At 43.7% G+C, this 17,206-nt stretch overlaps 1 protein-coding gene across 1 annotated transcript in view; it reads left to right on the top strand.

Moving 5' to 3' along the window:
* The first annotated feature begins 8,262 nt into the window (after nt 1-8,262).
* LOC103354592 (collagen alpha-1(XXVIII) chain-like) overlaps nt 8,263-17,206 on the top strand; it is a 35,147-nt gene continuing 26,203 nt past the window's right edge. Inside the window, exons 1-11 of the mRNA XM_008278026.1 lie at nt 8,263-8,506; nt 8,654-8,811; nt 9,800-10,374; nt 12,231-12,251; nt 12,332-12,394; nt 14,573-14,626; nt 14,733-14,777; nt 14,960-14,986; nt 15,388-15,432; nt 15,689-15,733; nt 16,009-16,062. Of these exons, the coding sequence (XP_008276248.1) occupies nt 8,661-8,811; nt 9,800-10,374; nt 12,231-12,251; nt 12,332-12,394; nt 14,573-14,626; nt 14,733-14,777; nt 14,960-14,986; nt 15,388-15,432; nt 15,689-15,733; nt 16,009-16,062 (1,080 nt within the window). The 5' untranslated portion in view covers nt 8,263-8,506; nt 8,654-8,660. The remainder of the gene's footprint in view (nt 8,507-8,653; nt 8,812-9,799; nt 10,375-12,230; nt 12,252-12,331; nt 12,395-14,572; nt 14,627-14,732; nt 14,778-14,959; nt 14,987-15,387; nt 15,433-15,688; nt 15,734-16,008; nt 16,063-17,206) is intronic.

Raw genomic sequence — 17,206 nt, 5'->3', positions numbered from 1 at the left:
CTAGCTGCTAGCTTCGCTCGTTATGTGTCTTTAAATTACCATATGCACATGTCAACAAGGTAAATGAAATGAAAATTAATGAAATGAAAAATACTTTATTTATCCCAGAAGGGAAATTCAATAAAAAAATCAGTAAAAAACTTGATTTAAAATGTGCAGATTTAAAGCAATAACATGATGCCTGTGAGGCTTTAGTGCATTTATAAATAGTAATAATCCAATGACACAGTTTATAAAATGATATAGGACTCAGAAAGGGGCTTTCTTGTCATGTTTTCATATACTTTTTTGTGTTTGAGTATTTTTTAGAGTCTACTGTTGTTACCCAACTATTGGATCAGACTGCTTCTTTGGCCATTGTGGAATATACAGCGTGTGTTCACTAAACTTACGAAAATGCACACCTGCAAAGATCTGTAGACAGTTCAGATATGAACCACATGGGTCGCATCGAGTATCCGTAGAGTTCTGTATTTATGTAATGTGACGCTTAGCCTAATTCAGTAGAATACAGTAAAATGGAGGTTTCCTGATCCATCCTGGGGAAACCTCTACAGAATGGGTGCTTTTGATATGATGCATTATTGCATATATTATATTACTTGATTATCGTCAGCAGCGTGGGAGCAGTGTTTTATTATTAATATTAGTCATCGTAGCTTCAAATGCCATCATATGTTTTACATTTAAATTATGCATTTGCAAGATAACTACATCTGTTGTGTAAATGAAGGGGAGATGAAAATGCAGCATCTTCCTCTGAGATGTCGTGTAATAGAATTTCACTTCAGTAAATGTAGTTTCTCTCCCCGACTGCTTGCTTCTTTTCGGTTCAGATCGCAAGGGGTCCGAGACTCCATCATTGGGCTCATTGTGCAGAAAACTCTAAATTCTGAGTATTTGCTGTACATGATGTATGAAAGAGGAGCTCGTGTGCATCACTGGGTTTCTGCAGATGAATAATGATGCTCATAGAAGGCAGGAGAATGTACTGTGCAGGCCGTTTTGTGTAGAACTTTTCAAAACAGCGTCTGCTCGTGACCTACTGATAGAAATATATCTACCGAGCCATTTATCCTCCAAAAATGGTTCCTGTTGAAAGGCGTCAGAACATAAATGTATTTTCCCGCTGATCACTGTCGAAGAAGCTCAAGCTGAATTCTGTGAGACCAGGAGTGGGTGGAATGATGCACCTGTCACAGGGGAGGAGTTTAGAGAGGGGAGGTTATATTCGGCCTTGGGGAGGGGGTTCTGTTTAAATCCTTTCTCTGACACACCAGTGTGTGTATCTGAGATGATTCTGTCACGTTGTTTAGATACTTACAGTTATGTTTACATGCTTTGCATCCTAAATGAATGTGTGTATCTCCAACAGATGCACTGTTTTGGAGCTCTTCATTATCTTCCTCTGAGTAAGGAGCAACCACAGACTGCACATTTCTCCAATGTGGCTGGTCTTACTTTGTAGTTGTTGTTGCATTTTCTAGAAACAGGATCCTGGTGAAGGCTTAAACTTCATAATTGAATAATATAAGCTAACCCATGTACTTTATATTTATGGATCTGTATTTATTGTGCAGAAAATGTGCATTTATCTGCTCCTTTACTCAACAAATGGTTAAAAGGCTCCCGGCTAGTGGCTCCATGGTGCAGTCATCCTTCATGCTACCTAACCAGGCAGTAATAGTCTAACTTAATCATGTGTCAGGTTCAGAATAAATAGTCTCTTTACAGTCACTTTGCAAAGCCTCACATCCTCCTCGAGTCTCGAGTTCTGTGCAAACCAAAAGCTGTGTCCCATTTTCTCTTCATAAAAATTCCAGACAGGTTTTTAGCTCGCGCTGGAAAAGCGGTCACTCTGCAGAAGAAAAACCTTTGATTTCTGAGTGAGCTGTTGTTCACTGCTGTCCCACAATGCAATGCACAAAGGAGGTGAAGGAGCTGCTCAGCATCAAAATAGTACGTGGATGGTGCTGAGACAGCTCCAGGTAGACCAACACAATCTTATCCTGCTCGTTCAAAAGGATAAACTTCTCCTATTTACTGACTAAAAATAAAGCTGGAAGTGGGACACAGCTCAGGTGTGCGTTGTAAGCCTGACGTATTTACACTAGAGGGTACTGTTGCACCAAAAGAGACGTAACATGTGCACGGTGGTTTTGTGCAAGTGTGTGCATGTTTGTCTGACAAACATAATGCCTTCTCATTTCACAGCTTAAATCATGTATTCATGTCACTCAGTTTAAAGCATAATGCAGGCTCTCTGTGCTCTGTTGTCGTCTGTTGTCTTCACGTTTTAACACATCAGCACAGTTTTCTTCCAAATTCGCTGGTATTTGTTTTCCCCTGAAAATCCTCTAAGTCCTATCAGCTGCAAGCAGGAACCAACACGTCTCTGAGCTAATCCATTAATTGTCGGCTTTAGACCCTCCACAACTCGCACAAGTATGTACAGTGTGTACAGATCATGACTGCAGAGGTGTTCAGTAAAAATGACAATCAAGCTCAGTGTTTACAGCGTCTCAGATGCAATCATTGTATTCCTTTGACATTCCATTGAATGTGTTCAGAACACACCTACTGTTTTGGATATGACTGTATCAGACTGAACAAGACTTGGCATCGCTCTCCGTACCCACAGATGACAATCTGACCATCTGCAGGCATAAATACATCTCTACTAGTCTGAATTTGTCTGCGAAAACAGAGCACATATTTGAATAAAGCATCTTGTTCATGCCTCAAAGTAAAGTCAGATGAGTGATGGCTGAGATTACCGCGTTGCCAGGCTTTTGTGGTTTGTGTTGCAGGTACATGCAGGTGTTGTCACAGATTGCCGGCAGTATGTAAGAATTTCTCGTGATAAAGTTGCCTTACAGTGAGTAGCAGAATAATGCTTGGCAATGTGTTTGGGAAGGCTGTGAGTGTGTTAGGTTTCTGCAGCTACTGTGATGCGACTGAATGAAAGCTGAGGTGCTGCAAGAACGGACACGTTCCCTCAAACAGTCCAGTGAGGCCGATGTGGCTGTTAAATAGATCTGCTTCACGTGCCGTTAGAAAGGTTCGATGATGCTCATTATGGAGGGATCTGCTCCGTATCTGAATTCATAAAAACCCCCTTTATGCTAATGGTTCCCATCCCAAACCAAAGCCAGCGTATCGTCCCTGTCAGGTGCTGCAAAGCCTCCTTCATCATGTTCGGGACACGTTGACAGCCGGCGACCTTTCACCTTCCACACATGTACAGTAGCTCGTCCCTGCAGCACATGAGTGTTGTATTTTTCATTTTTGCTCAAGGACTTAATGAAGCGATAATCGTGACGAGGCTGTGCTCATAGCTGGAGCGGTGTTTGCAAATGCTCTTCTTGCTTTTTTCTTGCTGGTGTGTTCGGCCCTGCTGGCGGCATGGCTGGAGGGAAGGTACGAACGTCTGTGTTTGGTCACTCAAGCACTTTGGTTCAGACTGACATGTATTAACAGTTATAGTAACACCGTGACATGACATCTAGATCACCAATTACATGTTTAGCATCTGGCTTCTCCTGCATTGTCACGATGAGGAACAAGTTGGGGTTTCAGTGGAATGTCTCCACAGCGATTGGATGGACTGTAATGAAATGCAGCACACATGTTCATGTTCAATTCACTGATCTGTGATCCTACTTTTAATGCCGTTGTCAGGTTAGAACTGGCCTTTGTTGTATTTGGCTTGTAATGCTGATTATCAAATGTTGTATGCAGCTGCATTGCATTTACAAGACAAATGTATTGTGGGCTTGTTGGATGAAAATAAGACATCTCTTTGTTTAGAGGCTCCATATGCTGCAACAGCAGTCTCTAATTAATTCAGTAAATAATATATCACACAGTATAGTAAAGGGCTAGTGATGCCAGGATGAATTGTAATAACTGCTACTGCCCAGGCTTTCTTTGATTTATTTTAATTGGTCCAGAACTTTGAAAGAAAGATATGAACACAGCACGCAGTATTTTAATAAATTCCACCCATAAATAATGATTTGTAGTTTCAGCATTCGCCATGTCTACCACAGGATGGATGTCATGAACCAACACTGCATTAGGAGATGATAACAGGCAGATTGAAATCACAGGCTGTCCACCATTTGCGTCGTGCGGTGGTACACATCTGCAAGTTAATGAGGTTGTTGACGCTGTCGGGTGGAATGTTCTCTCATCGTCCCAGCGTTGGCAGACATGCCGAGGAACAGGATCACACTGTCTGACACGTCCGTCCAGAGTCGTCTGAGAGGATTTCTTCGATGGTATATGGGGAAGTTGTGGACATTCAAGTGTTTGACCACCACCCCAACTGACATCTTCTTGTTCTTGTCATCGGTGGCATCATGTCTTCTGAATTAAGTTAAGGAGATCGAATGAGCGCCTGCGTACTGGTCATGCAGTCTGATCATTGTCCTTTAAGGCCACATCTGACAAACCTCAGTGGTCCAGAGTAGGGTGACCATGTTTTGATTAGTGGGGCTGCAAGGTGGCCGGTTAGCATCCCAGTGAGGACACCTGGGATCTTCCTGCGTGGAGTCTCCATGTTCTCCCCATGCAGCGTGGGTTCTCTCCGGGTTCTCCGGCTTCCTCCCACAGTCCAGAAACATGCTGAGGTTAATTGGTGATTGTAAATTGTCCGTAGGTGTGAATGTGAGTGTGCTTGGTTGTCTGTCTCTAAGTGTAGCCCTGTGATAGACTGCTTACCTGTCCAGGTGAACCTGCCTTCACCCTGAATCAGCTGCGACCCTAGTGAGGATTAAGGTGTATAGATGATGGATGGATGGATGGATTTTATAAAAAACAACCACGACAGCCTGGACAGGACGTGAAAAACAGGACGTTTGGTCGCCCAAGTCCAGAATCTGTCACCGCAGATCAAAACCTTTTCGTGCACAGTTGAGCAAATCTACCCCATTTTCCACCAGAAAAATAGAAATGAGATTGAAGTGAGGCGGGCTACCGTGGCTGTAGTCTTGTTAAGTGCAGAACAAATGTGAGTGTATGACATGCAGTAAAGACAAAATAAATGGGAACATCATACGTGCGTTTTATCTGTGACTGACGATTTAGACGAGCCTATCTGCATGCTTCTGATAAGTCTGGAGCGCCGTGACAGCCGCACAATAAGGATTATTTGCAGTTTTGTGCCGCTCTCTGGTGTAGCTGTCAGCTTCTCCCACCGGTATGAAAACTTGTCGGAACACAGATATCCGTCCGGTCGCTCCGAGTAACTGATGCCACAGCGAAGTGCCTCGGTTGTCTTCTGTAGCTTTCTCTTCAAATAACATGTATTATCTTGTAAAAACAGTGGTTAAGCCAAAGTCACAGGAAAGATACCTGGAGGGCTTTTGGAGTATCAAAGAGTTAAGTGGTCGCTTCCGCAGTCCCATAAAAAAAAAAAAAAAAAAGCTGCTCTTTATTTCTTTCCCCTCCTATTTTTATGCCACACAGCTATTCTGAGGAAACCATTTGCTCATTAAAATTCAATTGTGTGGCGTTAATATAAAAAATGCCGTCCCCTGCTCTTTATTGGTGCCCTTTATTGGCGTCTGCATCTGCTCACAGCATCACCGTGCTCCTCTAGCACCGACCATCTTCAGCCATTTGTTTCCATACTCTGACTGAATATCACCTAATTGCTGGCCACTTTAGACACACAGTGGTATCTGCTTTTAGGAAACCGTACGTTAAATGCAGCACGGGCTCATTATTTCAGAATCCTGCTGTGAAATAAATCAGGAAAGTGAGGACCGAAGGCAACAGGAGCATGGATTTGCAGCTAACTTATTTCATATTTCTTTCTATGAAGTCTGTGGTTTTCCGTTTTCACATAAGGCCATATTGAAATTCAGTGCTGTGTCCCAGTTTTCCCACATGGTGTGTGTTGTACAAGAAAACAAGCTGCAAACGTTTTATCGATTCCTGTGAAGTAGTCGAGTAACGCCAGCAGCTGCAAAGTAGTTCCAAATAATGACAAAAGTAATTCCCAGAAACCTTTGCTCTGTACGATCGTCAGGCTGCACGGTGCAACGGGAGCCGAGCGGGATTTAAGGACGTCCATCTTTTAACGGCGGCATTCCTGAGTGACGGCTCGCCTTTCGCTGCTTTCAGTAAGACAGTAGGCAATAAAAACACACGCCGTCATCCCCGCTGCAGGGTTATGTGATTCCCCTTCCGGCTTTTACAGTTGCAGGCCGTCTCGTGGGATTTTAAGACTCCTCTGATCTGGGTCTATATCATAAGAAGAAACATTTCTGGACAGGACATGCACCAGGTTTCAATAAAGTCTGGTTTGATTCTGAGGAAGTGCATTTAGAGAGAGCCCTGCCTGCACTCGATCTGTGTTCATGTCCTGAACGCGTCTTCAGATCGAGATGAAGAGGATTTTAAAAACTGGTCAGTTAAAGACAAATGTCCGTGCACGTCAGCCTTTTACTCTAATTTACTTCTTTCTGACTTCTGTGTTTACAGTAAATCACGGCAGCAGCTGGAATAACAAACGGCCGCTCTGGGTGTTTTTACAGGTGAATCATGGTTCGCTGCTTTTGCAAGGTGTGTTGCCTTAAGGTATAAATCCTCAATCCAAACTTTTCTGGATTATTGTGCGGGCGAGGCTCTGGAGGCACAATTGGAGGAAAAAAAAAAAACATAAATCAAAGATACTCGCAGCAGCTATATCGAGTCTTTTTACCGCAGCAAATGACTTCATGTAGTGTGGAAGGGCTTGCTTGTTCTGCTGAATCTGCAGAGAATGATTGTGTAAGTCTGCTCTTAATGACCGCAGCTGTCAGCAGAAAAGTTCTCAGTGCACACACAAGGCGCCTGGTGGACATTAATACTATATATTATAGATATAATAATGCATTCCATTCAGGTGTTGGTGGAGACCAAAATCAGAGCTTAGTGAGAGTCAATCCTGGACTTACATTCATCAAATAAACACAAACATGAATGGATGATAACGTGCCAGAGGGGTAAATAAGTGAGAATAAGACAGTGACTGTGACTCAGCGGATGCCAGCCTGTCACTGGTCTTCTCTTCCACTAATTACATGTTCTCAGAATCCAGCAGCAGCTCCAGGCGAGCAACCTAAAAATGTTTGTCGAGGATTTCCACCGCGCGGTGCAGGCAGCCCTGCTCGTTTTGGGGTTTTTTCCGGTTGATTATTAATTTTAATGACAGCTCTCGCCTCCCTGTGTGCAAATATTCCACCAAAACTATTCCACCTGTTACTACTTTAAGGAGACCCAGAAACCACCCAAGATGATTGTGATTGGTTTAAAGAAATACAAAAAAAGAAAAACCAGTTTTTTTTTTTTATCCCATAGAGCAGATTGATGCTGAAGAGCAGCCACACCGTTACGTTCCACAGCAGGGATCTCCAACACACCTGACTCACATTCATGGATCTCCAGCAGCTTGTTGTCTGTTAATGATCCATTAATGTGAGTCAGGTGTGTTGCGGAAAACCTGCAGGACGGTAGCTCACGAGGACCGGAGTTGGAGATCCCTGGTCTACAGAATGGACAAACGTAGACTTTGCAGGAACTTTCTCCTGCTGCACAAAAGGTAAAATATCACCCAAATGTGCACGACCAGCTTGGACTGGTGACATCAGCTGCAACCAGAGCCTGTGCAGCTGTGATTGTATGCTCATCATTTTGTAGATAAAACTACTGCTTGTTATCTGTCTTGTTTCGTCTACTTGTGTGTACATAAATTCAACTTTTCATTTCTTTTACTTTTTTTTTTCAAGGTCACTTAATCACACTTTGGCTTATTTATTCATTTTGTTTTTGTCTGGATGCATTAAAATCCACCGGTTAAAACACAGTCTAAAATGTTTTCTCGCTCTCATTATCATCCCCCCGGTCTCCAGACGAACTACCAAGGACATTACCTTGATGTCCTCAGTGGCCCCGCTGCAACATAACGCACTGACAAAAACTCATAAATCCCCGCTTTGATCTCGACTGCCTCACTTAAAAAAAAAAAAAAAAGACAAATTGCTATTCTTCCCAGGGGCTTTCCTTCCTGCTCCTGTTTTAAATAGCATAGCTAACAAAGTAGAAATGACACTAACTAAAGAAAGGGAAAGGGCACTCATTGCTCAGGCGTGACGAGGGCTGCTCCCCCCACCCACCCACACTCTCCCCAATAAGGCAGTGAGGGCTGGACTTACCTTCATTTACTGCAAGCTTTGAATGATTTGAACTTGTGGGAGTCCCCTGAGCCAGAATAAAGTCTAAACTTTTAGCAACAACACACTGCAGCTGCTGTCGTGACTCTATGGTGCCAGTTAGGATCCGGTCAGTGGAAGAGGAGCCTCGCTGTGATGCTCAGGACATGGAACCAAAGTAACTGTGAATGAAGAAACTCTCTTTTGCCTTGTTTGCATCGTCCTGCTGAATCTGTTCCTTGCCAGTAGAACCAGCAGCATACAGAGCAGAGCACATTGGAGACCTAAGGGAGCGACACTGTGAGGTATGCATGCTTGATGCCTGAGTCTTAAACATGCAAAGCTTGTTAAAGCTTGTTCTGAGTGTGTGCAGGTTTTTTTTTTTCTTTTTGGAGGGTATTAAAATAGGGAGACTTTTTCAGATGTATTTGTCTTGTCTTTATTCCTCTCAGGGAAGTCATGCTCCCCTCTCTGCACTGGCTCCTGCTGCTGTGGGGACTCCAGGGTCTGGCAGCTCAGGACTATGAAGAAGACTATGAAGAGGAGGTGGTGACCCCGAAGAGGAAGAACAAGCTGCTTTCAACAAACTCCGTGACGCAAAATGGCAAATGTAAGTTTCTTCTGTTTGGAATTTTCTGAAGAGTCTTTTTAGTGATGCTCTGACTCTGAAAAGAAGAAAAAAGTGGTGTGGAATTTAAGCAGGTGAAGAGAAAAAGGTGAAAAAACAGAACATGATACTCAACAAGGACATTGCTGGAGGATGCAATCCACTTGGATTGATCATATCTGCGAGGCTTCTCCGAGCCATCCATCTCCCGCGTGACCGCTCAGTGCTCTGTTACCCAAATGTTTTATTCGCTCAGAATCCTGTTTCCCCAGGCACATTCTCTCCGTGACATATTTCTTTGAAGATTAATGTGATTTATCCTCAGCCTATATTAGATCTGTGACCTCCTTCCACTGCTGAAGGTTGGTGCAGCAAGTTGAGTTCCTTTTATTTCCTCTTCAAAATGATATGCCACATTCATGAACTTATCACACTTTTCTAGAAACAGCGTTGGCCTATAGAGCCTAAATGGTCAATAAATCACCTCCTCCCCCCGCTGAAGGCTGCGCAGATAAAAATTTCACCCCTGCTCACGAAAACCATTTGGGTGTGATCAGCTGGGTGTTTGTATTTGGCTGGATATGAAAGTAATAAATGATATCTTGATGAAAACGTCTAGACGACCAGCATGGAAACAGCTAATGCAGGAAAGATGCATTAAATGCAGAAAAGCTAGAGGCTGGTTGTGAAGTCAGAACGGCCATCTAGTCACGACCAAATGCCCAAATGGAACTTGTGCACTCCTTTTGTGGACAAGTCCTCTTTCTATAGATTATAAAGTCAGTTAAAATTTGTTCTGCATTTTGGGAAATACGCTTATTTGTTTTCTTGCTCCGACCGCTTTGATATTTTTTGCTAAATTTAAAGCAAACTTAGGAGACAGTTAGCCTGCCTTAGCATAAAAACAGCTTATATTCGCTAGAAGTCCAAACTGTTCCTGTTATTTTTACTAAAACATGTTTAATAAAGGCTAACTCCTTGTTCCGGCCAGCTCTCGTCGATGAGGACTGCGGTTTGGAGTTGGCCTTCTTGATCGACAGCTCCGAGAGCGCCAAGGACAACCATGCCCAGGAGAAGCGCTTCGCCTCGGACGTGATGGACCGGCTGCAGGGCCTGAGGCTGCAGACCGGCCGGGGGCTCAGCTCCCGCGCCGCCCTCCTCCAGTACAGCAGCCACGTGATCATAGAGCAGACCTTCAAACAGTGGAGGGGCACTCAGGACTTCAAGGCCCGGATCGCTCCCATCACGTACATCGGCCACGGCACCTACACCACCTACGCCATCACCAACCTGACCCGCATCTACCTGGAGGAGTCGGACACCAGCAGCATCAAGGTGGCCATCCTGCTCTTCGACGGCATCTCGCACCCGAGGAACCCAGACATATTTTCAGCCGTGGCCGATGCCAAGAACCAGGGTGTCCGTTTCTTCACCATAGGGATCACACCTGAAGCCAATGAGCCCGCAAATGTAGCCCAGCTGCGGCTGATCGCGAGCTCCCCGGCTTCCCGCTACCTCCACAACCTGCAGGACAGAGGCATCGTGGACAAAGTCATCAAGGAGATTGTGAGTAAAAGTCTTTTTAAACCTGTTGTTCAGATTTGTAGGTGGTGGCATTGATATGCAGAGTCCATTCACTTTGAGCTGTTTAATTTTTGATGCCGTCTAGGACAACCATGAAGTCTGAGCTGGACACAGTTTTCTTGCAGCATATATACTTTGAAATAATAAATATTGCATTCTTTGCTTAAAAATCTAATTTTATGAGCAAATAAAATTCAGTATCCTCAAAGGTTCCACATGGGGTCCAGTCTCAGCACTCTTTAGTTCCTGACTCTCCTCTAGTTGGGCGACAGTTTCACATTTACTTCTATTTACTCCTCGTGAAGATTCATTTGTTGGCAACTGTTTGTTTAATCGTTGCAGCTCTAATTGACAATTGAGCTTCATTCAGAGCAGAATAAAGTCAAGATTTTGCAAATCCCTCAACATGCATCTTCCTGAATACATATTCATTAACGAGACCTGAAGGAAATTAATGTTTTTTTATATTCATGCTTAGGCTTGCATATCACTTGGATCCAACCAGCGACTACATTTCTTTGGCGCTTGCATCGCTTGCGAAATTGCATGTATGTTTCATAATTGCTTGTTACCAGAGGGCAGACATTCATGGCAGGTAGGAGCTCCAGAAAGCCATTATGCAGACACACCGAATCAGAATAAATCAGATATTAGCAGCTTCAATGAGCACTTCCTCTGCTGCCGTCGTCGATGCCACCCACCGCCATGATTTCTCGGCTTATTGCGTCCCTGACGTACACCTGCTACCTGCTGCTGAACGTAGTAGCAGCTCTGGTGTCACTTTAAACTGAAATTCATTCTGGCATCCACTCTGAAATCAGCAGCTGGCCCAAAAAAAAAGAAGTGAGGCTGTGAAATTCAGAAAGTGTTGGAGGTTAACTAAGAAAAACTAATTGTTTAAGTTGACCTGAGTGAGGAGGGTAACTTCTATAATGCATCTCCACTTCCACACATGTGCTGCACAGCAACATCCTGCCGACACCAGCAGGCTGCTGGCCATCACATGTGCTCTGCATTAGAACTCTTTGTGGGAAAATCGGGTGCAGGAACCCGGCAAGAACATGCATGCACGCTATACCATCCGACAAACCCCTCAAACACCACTTCAAGCTCGAGCTTTGCTGTTGACACAGGTGTTACGCATCTAAACATGATAAAGGGAAAACTTTATGGAGAACTTGCAGCGAGGTTTCCAGAACATTGGACCTGACGGGCTGCATTCTGCTGGCATGTAGGAGCCCAGCAACAGCCAGGCTTTCATCTCATCGCCCTGCACAGACGGCATCTGTATGTCATAAGCATGTGTCCCGGCTGAGAATGTTCTTTTATGTTTGGTCTCAGCGTTGGGCTGCGACACTCTAAGAATGGACAGACTGTCTTCAGACGCCCCTCCCGACTACACAGACGTCCCCTGCATGCTTAGCTGGGCTGTTTTGCTAATCGTGTAAATGTGGTTTGTGTTTATTGTCAGTAGAGTTTTGACCGTATTCCGTTGTGTAGGGAATGCGGTCGGCTTTGAAGACGAGCGCAGCCTGCGGGGTTAACATCGGGCGCTATATGCGCGTTTTACTAGCTGAGGATTCGAGCGAAGAATCAGGTGGAGGAGGCTGAAGGCCGCTTGACACTCTGGACTTGGGCCAGTGGTGCACGAGTTTAATTACGGGTTCGAGCAACAGGTGTTTCCATCACCTCTTTTGAGAACAGGATAGTTGCTTAGCTCAGATTTTGAACCCTGTTACCTCACATAAAAACATCAGTCTGTATGAGATGAATAAAGTGTAAAATCAACCACATGGAGTGAATCTGTCTTGACGCTGTTGTTGTTTCTCGCTCCACAGACGGCGTTGGCGGACGAAGGGGTGAGTCTCGCTGGTATTTCTACACATATTTTTGCGTTTCTATACGGTCTGTCTCACTCTTTCTTTTCCTGTTTTTGAAGTGTCCTCTAGCCCAGAGCAAGTGTGCATGTGAGAAGGGGGAGAGGGGACCCAGTGGCCCTGCTGTAAGTATTCCTTCTGTCTAGTCTGTGGAGCCCAAACATGTCTAATATAACATACAAACATAGTTCATGGTAAAAAATCTAGATTCAGTTTCAAAGGACTGTTCCTCCACTGTACAGTAAGATCAAAACTCTTCTTTTTAATGTTTGAAAACCACATGTTTTCTTCTCATGCCACAAAAAGACAATTACTCACAAACTTGCTTATTTTGAAACACCATAAAGAACAGCACAGCCAACACAAAGCCCCGTTAATGCTAACAGGCTACATAATTGCAGGCTTTGGGTGGAGTTTAGCAAATCATGTGGTTTGGAGAATCTCCGTTTCCCTGCAGCAGTGAGAGTAAAGCTGCACATTCCTCCTCCTATGGCTTATTGAGAACAGGCCCAAGAGTATCACCACACGTGAAACCAGCAGGTTCTTCCAGAAGAATCCAACCACTTGGGATTGTTTGAGGACACAAGATGGGCAGATAAGACGTTACCTGTGTGGCTTTCCTCGTGTCGTGCTACGAGCATGCCTTTCATTACACGGAGAAGGTCAGCCACAATTAGATGTCGCGGTTTTGCTTTGATGTATTTTCACAGGATGAGAACGGAGTAATTACCCCTTTAAATGTAACGCTCCGAACAAAAGCTGTTTCACATCAGGGGCAGCAGGCGCACAGTGACGGAAGCAGTGTGTGCAGACAGAAACACGGAGCGAGGGGATGCTTGAAAGATAAGAAAATGCAGAGTCCTCGACTCACGCACGCATGAAAGCAGCGAGAAGAGCCAGACGGTTGTTACTCAGCCCTCTGACTCATCTGCTCCCAGACTCTGTGGCCTTTATCCATGATGGACTCGAAACATGTTGCTTCCACCAAACTACAAGAGCTCTTTATTGCATGCTGCAGAAAATAGGAAGAAGGGGGACTATTATTGGCTGTAATTACATGAAAGTATACCATGGATCAGCCGCTATACTGCCGCTCGCAGCTGCTGAACTATATCAAAGTTATATTAAAGTACCTCCCAGAGGAGCCGACACTGTTTAAGCCTTTGTTTTTAAGAGACGGGATTCATGACATTGATGCATCATCAGTCTGTTAAAGTGAAGATATTCAGTCTGTTATTGGCTACGTTTATGTTAATGCTGCTCACAGCTTCAGTCAGACATGACAGTGATGGAAAGAGCCGCAGAACGATTGTGCTGTTTGTCTCACACGTTAGATTGCATGTGCATAATAATCCACTAATAAACAGAAGATTAAATCTGAATCTACTCTGTAACAGAGGATCTAGCAGCAGCTGATGAACGGTGAGTCAGGATGGCTGCTCACCTGTCTGAAGGAAGAAGTGTGATTAACTATTTGATCCTGTCTGCATGTCTGGGATCATTCGTAACAATAAGTAATTAATGCTGGTGTACATGTGTAAATGTAATCAGCTCTCTTGGTTTGGAGAAGCTGACATGGATCCTGCTGCAGGTGTTTAATAAACTCAGAGCTCAGGATCTACACGCTGCTATCTGCATTGGCGCTTACTCATGCTGCACCGTTACTCGTGCCTGTCCGTTAACTCTTCATGCAGTTTTGCAGACTTGTGCTGTGTTCACATGCTGTCAGTCTGATAGTTTTAAAATGTGCTTGTCCTGTATTTTGGGGGAACAAAATGCACTAATTGCAGCACCAAATAACATATTCATGCATTGCAATGTGGGCGGAGCTTATTCAGACACTGTTATGGTGACTGATCTAAAGGTGTTTTGAATTTACAACTCACCTGTAAGGCAACTCTGGCTGAATCCTGGCTCAGAGTTTAGCTTTCAGCCCTCCACCAGCCTGATGAACAGACAGACTTGATGCTGTTAGTTTACTCCTTTACATGCTTAAGATGTTTTTAGAGTCGAGGAAGGTTTACTTTTTTATTTTTTAATACTCTAATTGCATTCCTTTTTTTTGTTTTCCTATTTACTCTCTATATCCTGAGAAACAACATATCTCATATTTTACATTCCTGGTGGACCCCTGTTATTGTTTAGCTCTTCATATTGACTTAGCGTTTAATATCCTGTGTCTTTTCCATATTGGTTGTTTTTCTACGGTTTGGGAACAAGTTTCAAAGTTTACCGCTGCAGAAGAGAATGACTAATAATAACTTGTTCACGATCAGATGTCGCTAACAGAAATGTCTCTGCAGGGCAAGAAGGGTCGCCCTGGTGACGATGGAAGCCCCGGCGCTAAAGGACAGAAGGTGCTGCCTGCTCATAAACCCCCAGTTATCTATAGTAAACTGTTGATGCATGTGCAAACAGCGTGGGTAACCTTTCCCGGCTAAACCAAACTCCTGTTTTGTGCAGGGTGAGGGTGGTCTCAGTGGACTTCCAGGACGGGAAGGAGGAGAGGTGAGCTGAGGGTCTCGGTTCAAGTCGATTAAGAATAAGTTTGACGTTATAAAAATAGTTTTCTTTGTCCTCAACATGGATTATTGCTGAGAAAAAAGTCTCTTTCTGTGGTCTGTGTGGCAGCATTTATGCTCTTTTTTTATGTCTCTTCCCGACTTAACATAATTGTTTTGCTCACACAGGGAAAACCGGGATACAAAGGAGAGAAGGTACTGTATGGATTCCTCTGCGGTCGCTCCTATGGGTTCCCACGCTTGTGCAAAATCCACCACAGTGACAGAAACTTGAGAATTATGTTTTCCAGACGCGATAAAGTTCAGAGACATTAGAAATACTATGGAATTTTCTTCTCCTCCTTTCATGTCAAGCTTGTTTACCAGGATCAGCGTTGCTTTTCTTTGGAAGGAATTCAACCCTAAAGAGATTTAATTGCCTGAATCCCAGGACATTAGATGTTGCAAACCAAATCCTGGCTTGGATATTAAAGTCTTTTTTTTTTTTTCTAAGATAAATTGCTGCTTGTAAAGCAGTGGAATTAGATTATAAGTCTGAAATTATGCAAAATAACGCTGTGCTAATGCTCTCACTAAACTTCTTTATCCTCTTGCAGGGAGAGAGGGGCGAGTGTGGCACACCTGGAATTAAAGGAGATCGAGTACGTTGCCCTTTAAATGTTGTGACAACTTCAAACTCTTGCTTTCTTTCTTCGTTTTATTGCTGGAGCTGACTCATCCATTTTCCATAAACTATTGACCTTTAGAAAACCAGTTTTATTTGAAGGGAATCACATGTGAAGATGTTTCTCCACATCCTTTTTATTTTTTATTAAATCACACCATAATGTCAAGATGGAAGTATTGCTTATGATCATCGTGGATTATAAAGCTTAATAAAGTCATATTTTTCTGCAGGGTCTTGAAGGCACCATCGGCCCAAGAGGAAATCGTGGAATTCAGGTTCAGTTGACTTTTCTTATTTTCTGTTGTCAAATCTGCCACACATGTGTATTCTAGCATCACATATCCACTTCACAATCATGAAGATGGTAGACTTACTACTCATTTGTAGTGATTTTTAAAACACTGGGTCTTTTTCTATCGATATGATTGGACAGTCCAACGTTAAGGGGAGGGTTTAGCGAGTGATCAGTCGTGTTCACTGTCTATCTGACCCATGAAATTCTACAAAACTCTACTTCCTTGTAATGTCTAATACTTTTTTCACAATTCAGGGTTTGCCTGGTCCGCCCGGTGATATCGGACCGGAGGGTGTGATGGGTAAAAAGGTAAGTTCTCCTCAGTCTTGATGCTTCTGAACTCATCGTGGGCCGTGTGTTAGACTAGCATTTAAAATCAGGGAGGTGTCATAGATGGTTTCTGGTCTGTATGAAGTGAATGTTTTCATAAACCCTGTCCCTTTAAATGTCCCTTTCAAACTACAAGGAGAGAATTTTTTCTGCTTAAGTCCTGATGGTGTTGTACTAAATGGCCCCTTAGCTGCAGTGCTAATGTTTGGCTATGTTTGCAGGACAGTCTAAGTGGCTGGACTATTAGGTGTTTAAAGGGTGTGTATTCCAGTTTTGGCCTGACAGGAAGCAGGGCCTCAGTACCACATCTCCAGACCCCGGTCACTACTACACCGAATCTGATAACATTATACCCATTTCCGAATACTTTGCCTTAACTTCTGTACAATGGGAGCAAGTAGTCCATCTTCATTTTCAGTCTGTGTTTGCTGACAGCGGATTGTTACATTTTGAGGATTTAAACTCTCTTTGTGCCAATAGGCCATACAGAAGTGCCTTAGACCTGTATTCTTTTTCACAGCCACCAGGGGGCGATTCATCTGGTTGCATAAAGAAGCCAAGAGAAGTCAAAGAAAACTTCTTACTTGATATGCTACTTCAGTAAATATTTTACTAATATGTTTATGGCCTCAGTCTTTAGATTCAGGTCTCCTTTAAAACAGCACGATGTTCGTATTGTAGATTATAATCCTATTTACAGAAAAAATCGCCCATAAAGCAAAGGTATGTTTTAAGGCGGGGTTACCGTGTGATTGACAGGTGGCTACCTTATTGCTATGGGTGTCCTCAACCCCTCGATCATCATGTCCAGTTCTAAAACCCACATTCAAAGCTTTTAAAGTCCACAAACCAGCTGGTGACGGCACCGAGGCTGTGTCCGTCTCTTATATGCCGTCCGTGGTCTGTACACGAAGCCCATTTGTTATTGTACACGTCATAAGTAGCTTATTATTTTGTCGTCCGTCTTTTTAGTTCAAATAGTTGTCACCAGTGATTCGCTGCTTCGGCAAAGGTCAGCACGCCTCTGGTCAGAGTTCAGCAGATTTGAACTTCTGGTTCACTCTGCAATCTGCAACACGCCGCGTTCATCTGTCATCCAAAACAATGCTAACAGTGGCGTAAA

This window comes from Stegastes partitus, unplaced genomic scaffold, assembly GCF_000690725.1.
Source record: "Stegastes partitus isolate 25-593 unplaced genomic scaffold, Stegastes_partitus-1.0.2 Scaffold113, whole genome shotgun sequence".
In the NCBI taxonomy this organism is placed as follows: Eukaryota; Metazoa; Chordata; class Actinopteri; family Pomacentridae; genus Stegastes; species Stegastes partitus.
The sequence above is the reverse complement of the archived record's forward strand: the minus strand, read 5'-3'. Positions and strand labels throughout refer to the sequence as shown.